The following is a 17,274-nucleotide window of genomic DNA, read 5'->3' as shown; positions in this document are numbered from 1 at the left end:
CAGAATAATGCACAGGTCAAATGATCTGGATCAAAAACTCCAATGGAAGTTAAAAATATAATAAATTATAGACCTTTTCTTCCCAATTCAATACTTAATTCATGCAACAGTTTCAAAGAGGAATAAAAACTTTGGTTTCCCACGTCTCTCCCTCCCCCATTTACTCAACTCATCACACACCCAGCAGGGATGCCAGGAGCATGAAGTTTGCACGTGAGGTTTGCTGGTTGTGAATTCACAGACAGCAGAAGAAATTCTGAGCTCTCATCCTTTGACAATGCTATCCTTTGACCTATGTGCCACAGCGCTGTTCCAGCATGCTTCTTTTCTAATATTGAGAGCTCTATTTCACCTTCCCTGACAAAGCACCTAGACTAGGAAAAGGGTATGGCAAACAAAATGAAGACATAAATAAGGCAGCCTTCCCGAACCTCCTACTGTGCTGAATGTAAACCCAACACAAACTATCCCTGAAGTGCTAAAGCACAATTAAGCAAGAATACTAAAATCTCTGGAGACTGTAGGAAGAATGCGCTATGCAATCGGTGTTGTCATGTAATTACGTTAATTTTAAATTTCAGAGTATTTCCTAAATAAAGTGAACAAGCAAGTCAGTCATGCACAGCCATCAGTTAGAAATTTTAACTTTCCTCTTAAAATTCAGACCAACATAATCTGAATGTATTGCCTACATCAAAAAGCATTCGGCTTCAGACAATGAGCCTATAACATATTTCTGTACCTATTTTCACCACAGTGAGGGGAAACCAATTTTTATTTTCCTTCCTTTGGCAAACTACAGAGTTGGGTAACTTACTACAATTCAGTCAATTCAGTTCTAGGGTTTTGGTTTGTTTTCGTTTTTTTTTTGTCTGAGCTGTGTTGCTTAAATAAAATTACTTTTAAAATTTCCTATGTGGCTGCAGTCTCCCAGAGGAATGGTTTTCACTATTCTAACTTTCATTTTGAAGCAGCGCACCGTGCATTCCATGACAGGAAGACAGAACATTATTACACTACAGTGCTACAGAGCAAGATTTGCAAAGGAAACAACCCTACAAATAAAGTTCATCACAACAAACGGACTACAGGTAATGTTTTATTATTATTATGTACTTGATGAAACACAGTCCTAGTCAACCCAGACATTTTATTTCATCACCTTCAGCCAGCTCCAGCTTTCTCCATTTGCCAAATGGCTTTAGAGATGATTAAAAAACCTCCTCTTATATTCTACTTCATTGCTGACTTGTGCCAACCCAATTCATTGCAGACTAAATTTGATGGCTGTTTGGCATCACTGTGAAATACTTTGATTATGCTTATGAATTGCCAGTTGTCCACACCTCACCGAAGTGCTATTCAGCAACTTAAATTCATCTCAGCAGAGCCCCTGGTATACGATCAAAACTGATCAACACAAGTCATTCTCTGCCTGTCCTACAAAGTGTCACTGGCATCTGCAGCGATACTAAAGGACTTCAAAAGGTGTGATTCTCTAGGTACAGAAAGCTTCCCTAAAGCATAAACCTGATGGAAAACTACAGGAAATGTCGATTTCCCCATTTTATTCTTCAACCTCTGACCTCAAGAAGAGAATACATTAAGTATTTCATTTTTTTGACAGACAAAATATTCGACTTCTGTATTTATGTGTGCCTGCCCCTAACCTCTACCTGTGCCTGCAGGAAGGAGGTCAATACTATCAAAAAATGCCGGGAGTCTGGCCACTACAATGTGACAGAAAATAATCAACATGACACATTTACGTTCAATAACACAGCTTGTTCAGGTGGAGCCTGAATACTGTTTGTGCGTTCAAACACATTCTGAAATGGTTTACAATAAAGCAGCTTTCAGTTTCAGTCATCAATGAGCTTTATGCTAGTCTTTCAGGGGCTTATGCTATCCGGATGGGAACCATGACCTGGATAGTAGGGAGAGTGAACGAAACTGCCCACCATGGAGCCATGGCAAGGTGACAACAATGCCAGGGAACACAACACTGTGTTAGTTCCATAGAAAACAGGAAGCACAACTGTGGATTGTAACATCGTCAGGAGATATAATTTAAGGCTGGAGCAGGTAAAGACGGCTTAGTGGATGAAACTCATCTTCCCCAGGTTTGGATGTTTAAGAGCCAAGGGAGGTTAAGTATGAGATGGCTCTGCATTTGACCAGTCTTAGATGCCTATCTAGGAGAAAATGCATTGGGCATCGCAGAAGCTCCTCAGGAATATATTTTTGACCTCAGTGTCACATGCATGTGGCAGAATTTGCCGATCTCCACAGGACCCAGGCCACTGCATTCTCCAAAGGAAGTACTGCCTTATCTAAGTTTCCTTGTAAAGCCTGCCTCTAAATAAGGGAGAAACCTTTAGCAATCTTGATTAATCTGACAAACCTACACACTCCAAAAAGTATTGTATTAGTAAAACAGTGTGGGTCTTTTGAATTAGCCTTGAAAACACGCTTTTTACTCCATGTGAAAATTAAGAACTCCAGGTCCCTGGTTCTACATCTCTCGCAGGGATGCAAAATGATCCCTCAAATAATACACTGTTACACAGTTTATGAATTTCAATCAACTCTATTCCAAAAAATGCTAGAAAAAAAATTACTTTGATGAAAGCTATCTTTGTATAACAGATTCTTTTAAAGATGAAACAATCACTTGAAAACATATACTGTTAGTACTCACACTGTGTGTATTTTTAATATAGAGAGTTTTATGAACTGCTTTTCTCTGCTCTGTCAAACTTTAGTTCTTATATATGCATTCTTTCAAGAAGTGGGCAGAGGTAATCCATTTGGCTGAATCCTATCAATAAAGACAGCAAGTGGCTTCATCAAGTTCACCATGATTTCTCTGCACGATGCAAACAACTGTATGCAGCTCTGAAGTAGAGAAATCAACAGGCACAGCACAGTTAGCTCCTAAGTCACATCTTCCTGGAAGTAAAAAATATTCCACGGGACAAAAGGATTGAAGCAGTTCTATCCAGTCCTCCTTTCTATGTAACCACTGGAGGAGTCCATATCACCTGCTCAAGGTACAGTTGATAATTACATTTGCTGATTCTGAAGCTTCAACTACAGCATCAGAGAGGTAGCATAGGAATAGGAGTTGCATCCACCTCCTAAACTCACAATCCATCTCTGTTTCTTTTTAACCCAAGCAGAATTTGGCACAGTAGCACATCTTTCTCATCTTTCCAAAATGAAAAGAATCCATAACTTAAATACTTCTTGCGACCTACCACTGGCTCTGACTTTCACGGTCAATCCCCTAGAAGAAAGCTATCTAATTGATTAAAAATTATTTAATTATTTTAGTTCATATAGGCTTAATACCACCTAAGCACTTTATAAAGAGAAAAACCTGTAGATCCAAGGGTTCACTTGGCACATTGTAGGTGAATCCTCAATTAGTAATTCACCGAGACTTAAAGTGGAAATACTCTGTGACTTACGATGCTTGGCATCTTGTAACTCAGGCCAGATGTATTGTAAATTCCCCTACCACATATGTAATAGTATCCTTATAAATGACCGTAGGAATAGAACTAATGACAGGCTATTAAGCTAAAAATTCTGCAGAAGATGGCTCTAGCCAGACAAATTCTGGTTTAGCGTACCTCTTTTCCAAGGGAGGGGGCAGTTAAGTGAGCAATACAGAAAAGATGAAGAGAATACAAAACCAGAGCATTGATAATTTCATCTCCAATACGAATTGTTGAAGGGTGGTGGTACATTTATATCCTGCTTAGAAGCTCACGAAGAATGAGCTCTGCACTGCTTCAAGAATAGTATTTGTTTAGTTATTAACGTTGCCGTCATAGTTGTATGTTTACGATCAGGCCTTCCAGATGGCAATGAAACTATAATGACACAGCACAGATTTCAGAAGTGCGTATCGATATAGACACACATGTGCATCTTCTCAAATGAGAATTCCATGTATCTCATGATCCATTGCTACCCCTGAGATAACACAGAAGTCAGAGTAACTTCTTGGTATCAGTAAGAGAAAGACTAAACTGTTATCAATCAGAAGCATTCAATGGAGCTTCACCTGCTCTAGACGGTACTCAGTTACAGACTTTTCTACCTTTTTTTGCCCCCTCCCCGCTTTTTAAAAATAATTCCCTTAAGTATTCCACTGGGTTAGGCACTACTGCCTTAAAAACTTAACATGTAACCCTTCTCTTAGAATAAAGCAGAGAGATGAGCTACACAGAGATCTTTCAGAAGAGCAGAGGCGCAGGCAAAACAGACACTATACCTGGTGCAGGGTAGAGGTCAAGTGACTAGAAATACAAAGCCTACACTTGAAAACTAACTGAAAGGTTTGGGCTTTTCTTGTTGCTTAGATGGAGTTGATGGGGTTGGGTTTTTTTTGTTTCTTGTCTTCTCTGTAAAGCAAGAAGCTAATTCCTGGTACAGAATCCTAGAATGGTTTGGGTTGGAAGGATCCTTTAAAGACCACTTAGTCCAGCCTCCCTCCCATGGCCCGGGACATCCTTCAGTGCAAGGTGCTGCTCAAAGCCCCACCCAACCCGACCTTGAACACTCCCAGTGGCTGGATACCCACAAATGCTCTGAGCAACCTGTCCTGGGGCCTCATCACTCTCATCATAAAAAAACTGGAAGAAGATATTCAAGCACTTGAGCAATTGAACAATTGGAGATGTTTCTTGACTAGAGACACAAACTTCACAAATATTCAAGAAAGTATGGCTTTTGGGGGCAGGTTAATGTGCGCTTTAAAAGAGTAAGGCTGTATGTTGAGCTTATATTATTGGTATGAATAATAACATATTTTAAGAAACCAAAACTGACAAACAAGCCAAGTTTTATCTCAATTTCTGAGGCTTTTAAAGCCATTTTTTAGCTTACGGACTACAAACTCAAAACTATCCGGTGTCACTTCAATTTCGTTTACTTCTAAGGGATATAACAGAGACATTCTACCATATCTACAATGACTGTAAGTTACACAAGTTCATCCATGTTCTATATATTGATTTTACAAAATACTCCAAAGCTGACAATATGTGAAGCTTGAGATGACTAAAATGCACAAAAATCAGAATAAGATAGTGATGGAGGTTGTTCTGCAATATACTTAACAGTGATCTGAAGGCCACATATCTTCAATTCTCTTTAATTTCCTTTCTCTAAAACTGTGTAACCTTATCAATAATTGCTATGTACCCTGAAACCCAAATCTATATTATTCTCCAGATTCATAGAAACAGTATAATTAAGAGTCCATTCACAAACAGATAAAGTAACCTAAGAAGTCTGGAAAAGTTTCTTTAGCACTTTGCTACCCATATAGACGGTTGCATAAGCATTACATTTTCTGTTGGTAAAGATAAGTGGACTAAGATTTGTCCTTGAAACGAAGCAGTTACACACCAGCCACACAGAGCCTCTATCTTCTAACATATACTTTGGAGTGGCGGTTGCAGCATGATTTGAAGAGGTGTCTTTGAAGAGGCAATGTATGTGTGTGTGCAGATGTGTGCAATACCATTACCTGCAGAACAGACTGCCATAGTAAAGTCTTGTTACAAACAGTCAAAATTTAAGGCTCTGAAGAAAGCTCCCCACCCCCTCATCAAGAATTAATCCCATGGTGAAGGTATGGGCATGAATGGTTCACATTATCTTGGTCATGAAATACTTTCATGTACCCACTTTCCTAACTGTTGTGGTTCAAGTTTAAGTAGAACCAGTTTTCTAACTTTTCAGCTAAACCTTGTCCGAGTAACTTCATTTCTGAAAGCGAACTGTCCTTTTTTTCAGACAGCGTTTCTCTCTAGAATTTGTAACGTGGGGCACTATACAGACAGGACATCCTTATACTTATTCCTATGGCCATCCCAGAGTTGGTGGAATGCTGTATCTGAAAGTGGGGGTGGGGGGGTGAAGAATGGATTGCACCTGCATAGAGGAACAGACAGGACAGGTGACACAAAACTGACGGACAGAGTGTTCCAACTCATACAGGTCATACTGAGTATAAAACTAAGGGATTGCAAGGGTCACACTCTCTTCTTCAAAGGATAGTGTCTTTTTGCCCCCGATCTTGGATCCATGTGTTCCTGAATCCAGCTCCTGAGTCAAGGTCCCTCCTGCTGTGGAGTCCACCAGGACCTTGTCCCTATGCCTGCTCTGCAGCATCTCTGGTGACGTAGTCATTGAGTGGCAGGGGGTATGTCACACATTTGCATACATGTTATTAGTTTCTTATTAATAGTATCTTTCTTACTATCATTGTTTCATTAAAGCCGTTTCAGTTTTAACTTCCAGCCCACATGTCCCTTTCTCTCATCTCCCTTTCCTCTTTCCCAGAGGTTTGGAGGGCGTGGAGTATAACTGGTCCTGTTTACCCACCAATCAAGCTGGGCCAGGGTTAAACTGTGACAACAACCAACGAAAACAGTTAAGTCTGAGTAGTCCAACATTATGAAAAACACGTTTGTCCTGCAAAACATGCCCTCTGCCCTTCTTTTTCACAAAAAGGCTTCTCTTTTCAGGGCCATGACTGTTAAAAAATTAATGTGCGACTCAGGGGGTCAATAGCTACATGGGTATTTTCTGCCTGGTAACTTCTGCTGTTACTGGCTTTCTATTTCTGTTTTAATTTCTGGTTTTCTGGGTTTTTTAAAGCTGGAAAATGGTTAAGTATGCACTGACGTTTCCAATTGAAACAGGCATGATAGTTGTACTTTCTAACTACCAAGTCTTTCCACAGATGATTTCAAAATAAAAAGCAATTCCACAGAGTGATTATTCAAAAATTTTCCTTGTGGTTTTTTTTTTTCTGGAGAGTAGTGCATTGTGACCGCCATTTCTTCGGTGAATGTTCTCTTTGATACTAATGACACTTCCTACTTGTGAAAGAAGTCTTTGAAAAGACACTGGTTATAGTTGGAAATGCTGACCTAACTTCAGCAAAATTTACCAGAGGTATCTCTGTGTATTAAAGACAACACCTCAGACTCCGTCACGGTGTCCAGGGAAACTTCAGTTTGCAGCTCATCCCTACTTACTGGTTGAAAGGTTTCCTATGATGGCACTAAACAATATCGAACACACCAACAGAAGTATTACAGGAGTAAAGAAAACATGAGGTATCAACTGTCTTTTTAAGATCCACTATAACTATCATTTTAGCTCTTCTTGAAAAGATGATTGCACGTTTGAGTTTACAACTCACAAAACAGCAGATTCTAAATAATATATGTACAAATCATACCAAAAAAACCCTCACAGACACTGCTCACAAATTTAAACAAACATACAGTAGTTTCAAAATGCACCACAGAAGAAGTTCATTATCAGGTACACTACTAGGAAAACCTAGAACAAAAAGAATATCTCCTCCACCAATGGCTAAAAACAACAACAAAAAAGTCACTGTGTGCTAAGAGTAAACTCCTAAACCGAACAACATGTTTCAGAAAACTGTATTCTTGAACACGCTTAACAAAATTAAAGATTGTGAATTAATGGACACAACCAGAAAAAAACTCCACCACCACTCCACCTACAGACTCTGATTAGGTGTTAATCGTTGTATCTCCCAGTTCACAGAGTCAATGTTAGTATTAACAAATACTATTTTAATGTCATCCATACTTTGGATAGGTTGAAAACAATAGATGCATTTTAGAAGATGAAAGTTCATTCCACCAGTGAGATTTTTTTTCTTAAGCTGGGCTTTTTTTTTCCCTTTTGTATATGTTTAATGGGGAAAGTATTATCTAGTACAAGTACTACAGGTTTGGTTTTTCTTGTTTGTTTGCTTGTTTTCAAAAATTATGAATTGCACAAGGATTATGTTCTTTTTCTAAGAACGTACTTGACAGATACGTTTCAAGAGTGCTCACTTCTCCCTGAGGATGGTATTTATATCATCTAATTTCAAGCACCCAGCTCACATCGTCTGAATCACCCCTTAGAGCTCTCACTAAATAAACAGCAGGAAATAGGTAATTCACATGCTCCACACTAGAACGTACTTAGGTGCACAAGGGAGATGGTGAAATTACTCTCTTAAGTCTTAGACTGCTTTTGGTTTTGGCTCTCATCCATTCCTCCAGTCATTAAAATGCAACTAAACTAGTTGCAGACTTTCTTCACTTTGAAGAGCTAAGTAACACGTTCACCATGACCGTTCTTCCAATAGCACGTGTAAGTCCCCTTCACCTGTTCTTCCATTACTAGAGACATCTTATGAAAATGCTGCAGGATGAGCAGCATTATGCTGTGTTTGACATATTAGTGGTTTAAAAACCTGTAATGGTTTACTATGTATTCCAAAGATTCTTTAACAAGTTTTCAGAAATTGTCACGATCAGGAAAGTCAAAGACATGAAAAAAAAATTACACAAAGGCGAAGTAAGATAAGATTTTCCTTTCAAACTAAGAATTTCCTAGCACTAAGTTTTATTTTGAAGGATAGTCTACTTGAGCTGGATCCCAGCAGCTTAGGCAGAAGTGCAGAAAGCAGCAGTAACAGAGTCAGGGAGGGAGGGGAGAGCAACCTCTCCTAGTCTGCTTCTTCCAGAGACCACCAGTCTCTTGCCTGTGGAGCACATGAGGCTGAAGAAGAACAGTACAGCTATGACCTCCACAACATCAAAAAAATGTTGGTTGAGGTGAGGTCAAGACTTCTGTCTAAGTTGCTATATTAACCAGTTCCTTGCTTACTCTGGCTGCAGGAATGCTGCACCTTCAAGTTTCTTCTCAGAGTGTGCCTCAAGAAATAATAACCTTTTCTCAGAGTAATTGAATTTACCAGAGTTCCACTGGTGTGCCCTAAAATGTCACAGTTCATTATAGTACTGTGCAAAGTGAGGGCAGTTACTGCCTTTTATGTTATCGAGAAACCTTTTCAAAAAGCCTGCTTTATCAGTCCGTTCTATGAGGTTTTCAAAACCCAACTGCATAAAGCTTAGAGCAGCATGGTCTGATCTCATAGCTGACCTTCTTTGAGCAGGAGCTTGGACTAGAAAGCTCCTGAGCTTCCCCACAAGAAGAAGTAATCCTATGATCAGGTTAAATAACATCCACAATCATGAATTTTTTTTTTTTTTTTTACAATCTAGTTATACACATCCACTCACACCCTGGACTACTTGGTAAGGAAGTTAGGCAGAGCCCTACAAAGAACATTCAATTACTAGGATTTGAGTATAAATTAAAATTAGAAAACACCACAAAAATTATTAACTCAAAATCTTTCCTTAAAGCAAATTTAACACTTCATCTACAAAGTACCTATACTGTTACATAACCAAAACATGAAAGTTTGTGGAAGTGAGTAGCTTTAATACACAAAGTGAAAAATCTACTAAAGAGATTTCTGCATACAACTTTTAATGAAAACTCAGTGAAGGAACAGGAGCTAGCATCAAGACTTTTCTTCTTTGTTGTACAACATTGGATTTACATGCAGCATGATTAACCAGTAGACCATCCAGACAGTAACACATATAAAATATAAATATCATTTGAATCAAGTCCATTTTCACTAAGGTACGAGTCAAAATTCCCTATTAAAACTTGTTTGAATACAAAAATAGGAGTTTAAAGGAACAAGTAACAAACACACACACATATATATTGTCTGATCAAAACATTAAGTAATAGAAATTCCAAGCTTATGTATTACAAGAAAAAACGAGGTAACATGTTCAAGTCATGGTTGACAGAAAATTGAAGACTTTCAAGATTTGTCCCCGAAGAATCCTCTTACATTTTGTTTCTGAAAGCGTGTTTGGTCAGCTTCATAAGGTATCAAAAATGGAATAAAGCTTGTTATAAACAAATGTATTCTCTTTAAGAGTGAAAGAGCAAGTTCACCAGTTACCAAGAAGGCCCACGCAGCAGTTGCAGAGTTTGTCAGACTATTCAGGTTTAAGACCTGAATTATATTCTAAGATTGAATAAGCTTAGTACAGCATTTCTTTGGTGTCAGACAGATGAACAGGAATTTTATACCCTAGACCATCAGGATTAAAACTTACATTTAAAACCCCATCAGATCAGAAGTAGCTGAAAGTTTTAGTAACTTTTTTATCTCTCCAAACCCCATCTTATGATCAACAGTTCTCAGTGGGGAAAAAAAAAATTAAAGAATGTCCAAAATATTTTTTAAGAAGAAATGAAGATTTATTTAAGAACGTAAATATATAGGTTTTTTAGTCAATTATTTTAAATATTAGATCTGATTAACTAGCTTCTGTTAGAAAGAAAACATCCTGGACAAGCTATTGTTGAGAAAAGGACTGATTGGTGCATTAATCAAGATTTTTAAAAATTCTAATGCTAGGCTTAGGCTACATTTTAGTTTCACTTGTTCTGGCAATATTTACTCATGATAGCTGTACTCAGGCTATAGTATATTATAGGATGTGGGAGTTCCCAAGTAACGCTACTTCATAATTCAACATTAACCATCACAGGTATTTTAAAAAAAGGCAAGAAGCTTAATTACAAGAGTTTACCTTCTGTGCAAGATTCTTGTTTAATATCCTTATCTCTCAAACAGCTGACTAGAGTTACACTGTTTGTGAATAACATAAGGACTTTCCAGATGAGGATAAACTAAAGTAACTAGATTTCTGCTCTGTTATGCTTATGGGATATGAATAGCATTTTAGTTTTATACTGGAGAATATTAATTTCAATACTTACATTCACTTACTGAAATGATAAGAAATTGCGATTTCTAATAACAAAACTGGCGATTTAAGCAACGCTGGTTTTCAGCTTTTGGGTGTAAGAGGTCAGAAAATAACTATAAATACTAATGTAGTCTATACTCACACTGCTGAAATAACAGGCCTCAACTACTTACACTACAATGGAAAAATCTGAGAAGAATGGTTGCAGAAGAGGATATATTTGGCCAGAGAGGATGTATTAAATCAAAACCCAGAGCGCAAACTAGAAATGACAAGTAGTAAGGTGCAGACTGAAGTATGACCTCCACACCTGCAATTTCTGACCTTTTCAAGTCCTGTCAGACCCTTCCAGTTCATACAAAGGCACGAAAATTCCTTTCCTGTATCAATGTTTTGACAGCATCAGCCATTCAAACCCTTGCTCTCGTCTTCTGCCGCAGAGGCACCTGCACCCAGCTGAGCTTGCTGACCCTCCCCACAGTAATGCAGCTCCTGCATCACAAGTCACCCTCACTGTGCACAGTTCTGCAGCACATCATCCTGCCCACAAAGGTCCCACAGACGCCCTATGGCTGTTTAGGCTCCAGCCACGCAGCTGGTACACGTGCCTTCCCTGTGATCCAGCCTACGCTGAGGACCATTGCTTACGGTTCTTCACAAGACAAGTATGTACTGCCAATACCAGAGAAGAATACAGCTTTCACAGACACAGAAATAAATAAATGCTCTGGTGGTGTCACCTTAGCGAAGAACAGCCAGCCTAAGTGACTCTCATGTCCCCTACACCTGAACCTATAGGATCAAAGACCACAATGCCTTTTTGAAAAACACCTAGCAACTGTTCAATAGCTCCTGGAGCAAAGGAAATATGTTAAAGGCATTGCCACGCACAAGACAACACCCAAATGCCCTTCTGGCATCACGCTCCTCACTGAGAAGCACTGGCTAAACTTCATATTTGCTGAAACACAGGGTGCAGCAGGAAGAGGCTGAATGATCGTCAGGAGTCACCAGGGTGCACAAGGAAAGGGCTCAGTTCATCAACTCCTCTCCATCACACACAGAGGGAAGGTGCACCAGCCCCCCGATCATCTTTGTAGCCCCTTCTGTACCCTCAATACATTAAAAACCCAGGGAGTCTCCACTGATCATCATTTAAGGTTTAAATTTTTTTTTTCTTTTAAATGTGGATAAGCAGACTGCCTGCATTCAGCACCCTTTCAGCCAGCGCAAGAAAGTAGATATGGCTGCCTAGTTGCCAATTTATTACTATGCAACACCTTTACAAAAACATGCCCATTTAACCAAGACTAACACAAACCTGGAAGCTTCACTTTCCGTCTCTTTCACGCATGTGTTTCATGCATCTTTATTTATTTATAATATTTCTTTTATTTAAAATGCAATTTATTTCAATGGACTTTTAAAATCTGGATTTTCGTCAGTAATAGCTCACTAATAAAGTTCAAGCTAACATTAGCAAGACAAAATTCTGGTCTTTTGAGTATTATCACTGGAAGTGAGTGTTACAATGCAGAGTTATTATTGGAAAACCAAGTACAGCTAGTGGTATTTCACAGGACAAAAAACTAAAACAAGGCACTGACACTGGATACATGAAGTAGATAAGAGAAATGCAAAGCACGTAAAAGTTTTGTAACCTCTATTCCACACTATCAAAAATTACAAGTTCCAAAATGTATCTTCAATCATGCTTAACATGTAGTTACCATATTGGCATACCAGAACACATATTAACATATGCAGAACAACAGGGGAGATCTTGCAGTTATAATTTTTTTTAAAAAACAAATAACACTACTCATGTGTGGACTTTATCACAACTCCTTTTCACAAAAATATTGATAGAGAATTCCAACACATGAACAGTTTAAATGAGCTCGTTACAGAACACTGATAGATGTGCAACATTTGTAATACTCTTTCAACATGCACATAGCATTCTTATAAAGCAACATTTCTTGTAAAGCATATAATAGATGAACTCATGGCAGGTGAAGTATAAAAATAAACACAATCACTCTGTTAAAAAAATCAGTGCAAAAGTGTAATTTTTTTTCTCATTTGAAAACATATATTATTTTTTCCAGATACGCTTAATAGTATCATTTTCTTACAAAAACTGAGAAGTCCTGCTCAATTCCAATTCAGTCTCTGCTCATTCTGAATTGCATTACGTATCTGATGTCCTAGTATCCCCCTTTGATCAAGAGTTTACTTAAACTCTAATTAAACTGAATTAGACAATGTTTAAAAAAATAAATCTAATCTTTGTAGCTCTGTCCTAAATTTATTAAATGCTTCAGTTACTCTCCATGGTCTCAATACAATATGATTTTATTGAGAGTAAGCCATTTGTAATTGTTTCTAACAAGTGAGATATATTCATCTTAACTCATTATTTGTATCATTTAAAAAGTCCTAACTTTCCTAAAGAACAGAGCATAGCATTCCTAGTGCAATGAATTATAATTCAGTCTGAAGTAGAACTACACTTCTCGTGTATTTTGAAAAAAGTTGAAAAAGTATTTTCAACTGTCAGAGAACTGTTCAACAAAAGGCTGCTTTAAACTTTATAATCCAGAAGCGTTGTTAGTCTCCTTTCTTCCAAAAGCTCGTCAATGAAAGGTTGACATTGAGTCCTATCAGTCATTTAAAGAACGTATGCAAAAATAATTTAACTGGAATATTGTGTGAAGCAGTTAATTTCACTAAGATCTCAGACACAGAAATAATGCTTCCTGTTAAAGGGACACCTGCAATTACCAGGTTCAAGGGCTGGTATTAAGCTGATTAAACTACAAGTAGTATTCCCCGAATTCTTTGTCTGAGAGATTTTCTCATACATGTGTTTTCCTTAAAACAAAGATTATTTTGCAAAACTGAAAGCCAGTCCAGTTCTTGGGGGGGGGGGGGGGAGGTGGAGTGTTGTTTTTTGTTTCACAAAATATGGGAGAAGGTCCCTTTAACGAGGAAGGAGACAGGTATCACTTAATCAGGATGTGGGAATGGAATCTGTACCTATGGGTAAATGGCAATGCGTTCTGGGTTGGTTCAGCCCTTGGTTCTGAGTTCTGCGTCACTTCTGGCGTCACTCTCTCATCATCTGTCCCATTAATACTTTCCGGCGTTAAAGGAGACTGAATATCCCCTCCAGCTGATTCCTTAAGTAAAACAAAAAACACATTAAAATTACAAACTGATCTGCTCAGGAAGGCTACATACATATAAGCACTAACATTAATCCTTAACTGATACACAAATTTTAAGTAGCATTGATGTGAGGCTCAGATTTCCAGCACCCATCGCGGTCATATTTCATCATGTGAATTTAATTTAGAAGTATATTACATAAGATTCACATTATCTTGTACAAAACATAACTGATACACAAATTATTTCCAAGTAAGCTGCCTCCTGCTTATTACAGACCTCTGTCTCTTTCCAAGTATTGCATTCAGCCCTCATCCTGCTACACAGTGGGTGACTATTGACACACAGAATTCTTGTCTCTTACTTTATATCCTAACATGGTGAAAAAACCAACTCTGACACTTGTTTCAAAATCTAGCTTTCCTATTGTTTATTAACTAAAGCAAACAGTGTAAGGGCTGCTGGTGGTGTGTTCAGTTTCTCCTGTGAGCCATCTGTAAAGAACTTGTTCTGCAGTCCTTGTAGAATGCCTATGGGCACGTTAGCCTGCCCTAGCTCTTGCTGGCCATGGTATTCTCTGGGAAGGTAAATACTCAAGCTACATTCAGGCAGCTTCCGCTACTGCTACGTAACTGGACACTTGAAAAACTTAATGGCTGCCTCCCAGAAGAGGGCATTGGTTTGGATTTAATTCTTGATCACAACAACATTTATGCTGGTATTCTGGCCAACAAAAAGCATTTGCCACTTCTTTTTCATACAAAGTACACCCTTACAGCCTACATCCTTAGGCAGAACATTACAGGCTTTTCAGGCCCTGCATGTGGTTTAATTTTACTATTTTCTTTCCTATTATATTCTTTGTCAAGTAGTGATTTTTGCAGGAGATAAGTGAGTCATATAGGCTAAGTAGCTCATCTCAATTTTAAAATGTCTTAAAATTAGGCTTTTAGTAATCAATCAGTAACATTTAACTCTAAGACAGAAGACTTTCACAAATAAAGTTCAATGGATGTCATGGAGGTGTGTCTATACAGCAGAGGAACAAGTGAATTACAGCATTTCCAAAAGCTGAGCACCTCCCATGGCCACAGAGCCTTCTACCATCTGCACAGGGAACAGATAAAACTGCTATTTAATGTTATTAAACTAAAGCACAAGCAGAGCCTCTGGAACGCTAGCAGCTTCTCATTCCAGCTCTTTGATGCTCTGCAGAGGAAGCAGAACTGCAATCTCAGAAGAAATTACGAGGTACGCAAAGATAGTCATGACCTTTCAAGATCACGATTTAATTCTGAGCTTCCACTTGTAGCGTTCAACAGTTTACAAGGATAAGGCTTTGTGAAAGCCAATACTGCATCTGATCCCCCATCTACAGGAAATACTGTCCTTGACTTTGAGACTTAACTAGATGGAAAAACTCAGCTCTTTTGAGGAAAGTAAGCTCTGGCTGTCATCATCATCTTCCACATATTTCTCAACCAAAAATACTGTCGCTCAATGTCTTCATTTCATTTTAAATTTCACTAAGCATTTGCAGTGCAACAATTGTCAAAATTTTGCTTTTTTTCTGCCACATTTCTGCACAGTGAGAGAGATGTACCTCGCTCGACAACTTGAATTAGTGAGTGATACAACCTTTTCATACTGACTTCAAGTTGCTACATTTAGCATTCATCAAGTTATACAATACATATGTACCAGTTATCTCCATTCTGTACCTTCTTATTAAATTCTTACTGATTAAAAAGCAGAAATAATTAACTCATACAGGTTTAATTCCACAGATACAAACTGTAATTTAGAATATAATTTTTTTATTATATGAATGCAAACTGTTACCTACTTTCAGGAAGAATCTTGTTATTTTATACTCAAAACTATTATCATAGTTTTAATACTTTAAACGTAAAAATTAGAACTTGATTTTTACGGAACAATTTTACTGAACTGAAATTGCATTGAAATTAAATGCGAAAGAACAGAGATGGCAAGCTCATCAGACAAACTATTTATTTTATATTAATTATATATTTTTGTCTATTATTATCCTCTGATTCGATAAACAGTTTTCACTGACATTAAATGAATGTCTTTATGGACTCAGGGTTTCTCTTTTATTTCCCCCTCTTCCCAGACTACCCTGGACATTCTAAAACATATATACCACACCCTACAAAACCTGGATGTCTTGTATCTGTAAGCTAAAATTCCTACAACTATTATTAGGTGCACAAAGCCAGAGCCTACTTAATAAAATGTTTTAAGTGTGAATGCATTTTTTTTTTCAGTAGGAGAAAAACAAATGTATAAATTCCATCTAGGCTTAATTTTCAGAAGAGCGCTTTCATAGACTTGTCATGAGAAAGAAATTCAAGTGACAAAAATTAATGCAGACAAACATCATGGTCTATGTAACACCTAAAGGTTCACTGCCTGCATATTCATGAGGGGCTGATTTTGTATGCACAAGAGAAAAATCAGATTGTAGTATGTATTTCTACTACCAATAATACAGGTTAATCAGTGTTCTCACACACTCACAACTATCCCTGCTTGATAAATAATTTATGTGCAGCCAACTATAATGAAAATGGCTATGAATAAAGCACCAATGACAGCAGGAAAAGCCACTTACACTGAACTAAATTTTTACAAGTGTTTACAAACAATATATTCCCATTTTATATTAGAGAGAGTAAAAGAATTTTAGAAACATTTAGTGAGATGTTCACGTGTAATAAAGTTTTTATTCCACATCATTTTAGCCTCACTCATGCACTCCAGACAGTTGGGGAAGAAATTGCTGTCAGTTTTAAAGAGATTTTCACACTTCCCTTCTAGAGGGAGAGCAGATTTACTTAGTTCTACCATTAAACTGCATAGACACTATATGGAAAAAACCAGCGCTTAAATTGAAAATTACAAGTCTTCCTGTAAGTAGAATCATAGAATCATTAAGGTTAGAGAAGATCTGTAAGATCATCCAGCTCAAGCATCAGTTCTACAACAGTGTGTCTACTAAGCCATGTCATGAAGTGCCATGTCCACTTTTTTTTTTTTAAACACCTCCAGCAAAGGAGACACCACCACTTTCCTGGGCAGCCTATTTCAATGCTTGAACACTCTTTTGATAATGACATTTTTTCTAATATCCAACCTAAACCTCCCCTGGAGTAATCTGAAGCCATTTCCTCTCAAGGTAGCACTTCTACTCATGACAGCTACAAATAAGTATTTCTTGCATTTCAGAAGAAAGGATTAACAGCTCTCCTGTGGTGTAAAACCACTGTTGGTTTCTGGACAATACTGAAGTTTAAGTCACTCACCAGTCCTGGACTTACAAATGGACTGAGGATTAGTATTTTTCTGTATGACAAGTAAATGTGAGAGT

General features: G+C 37.8%; 1 protein-coding gene across 2 annotated transcripts in view; it reads right to left on the bottom strand.

Annotated features, from left to right (window-relative positions):
* HOMER1 (homer scaffold protein 1) overlaps positions 1 to 17,274 on the bottom strand; it is a 92,177-nt gene that overhangs the window by 34,352 nt on the left and 40,551 nt on the right. For both annotated transcript variants that reach the window (XM_054054884.1, XM_054054885.1), the window contains exon 5: positions 13,749 to 13,891. In XM_054054884.1, coding sequence (XP_053910859.1) covers positions 13,749 to 13,891 — 143 coding nt within the window. The remainder of the gene's footprint in view (positions 1 to 13,748; positions 13,892 to 17,274) is intronic.

Source organism: Cuculus canorus, chromosome Z (assembly GCF_017976375.1).
Source record: "Cuculus canorus isolate bCucCan1 chromosome Z, bCucCan1.pri, whole genome shotgun sequence".
NCBI classification, from domain to species: domain Eukaryota; kingdom Metazoa; phylum Chordata; class Aves; order Cuculiformes; family Cuculidae; genus Cuculus; species Cuculus canorus.
This window is presented reverse-complemented; position numbering and strand designations above follow the sequence as displayed.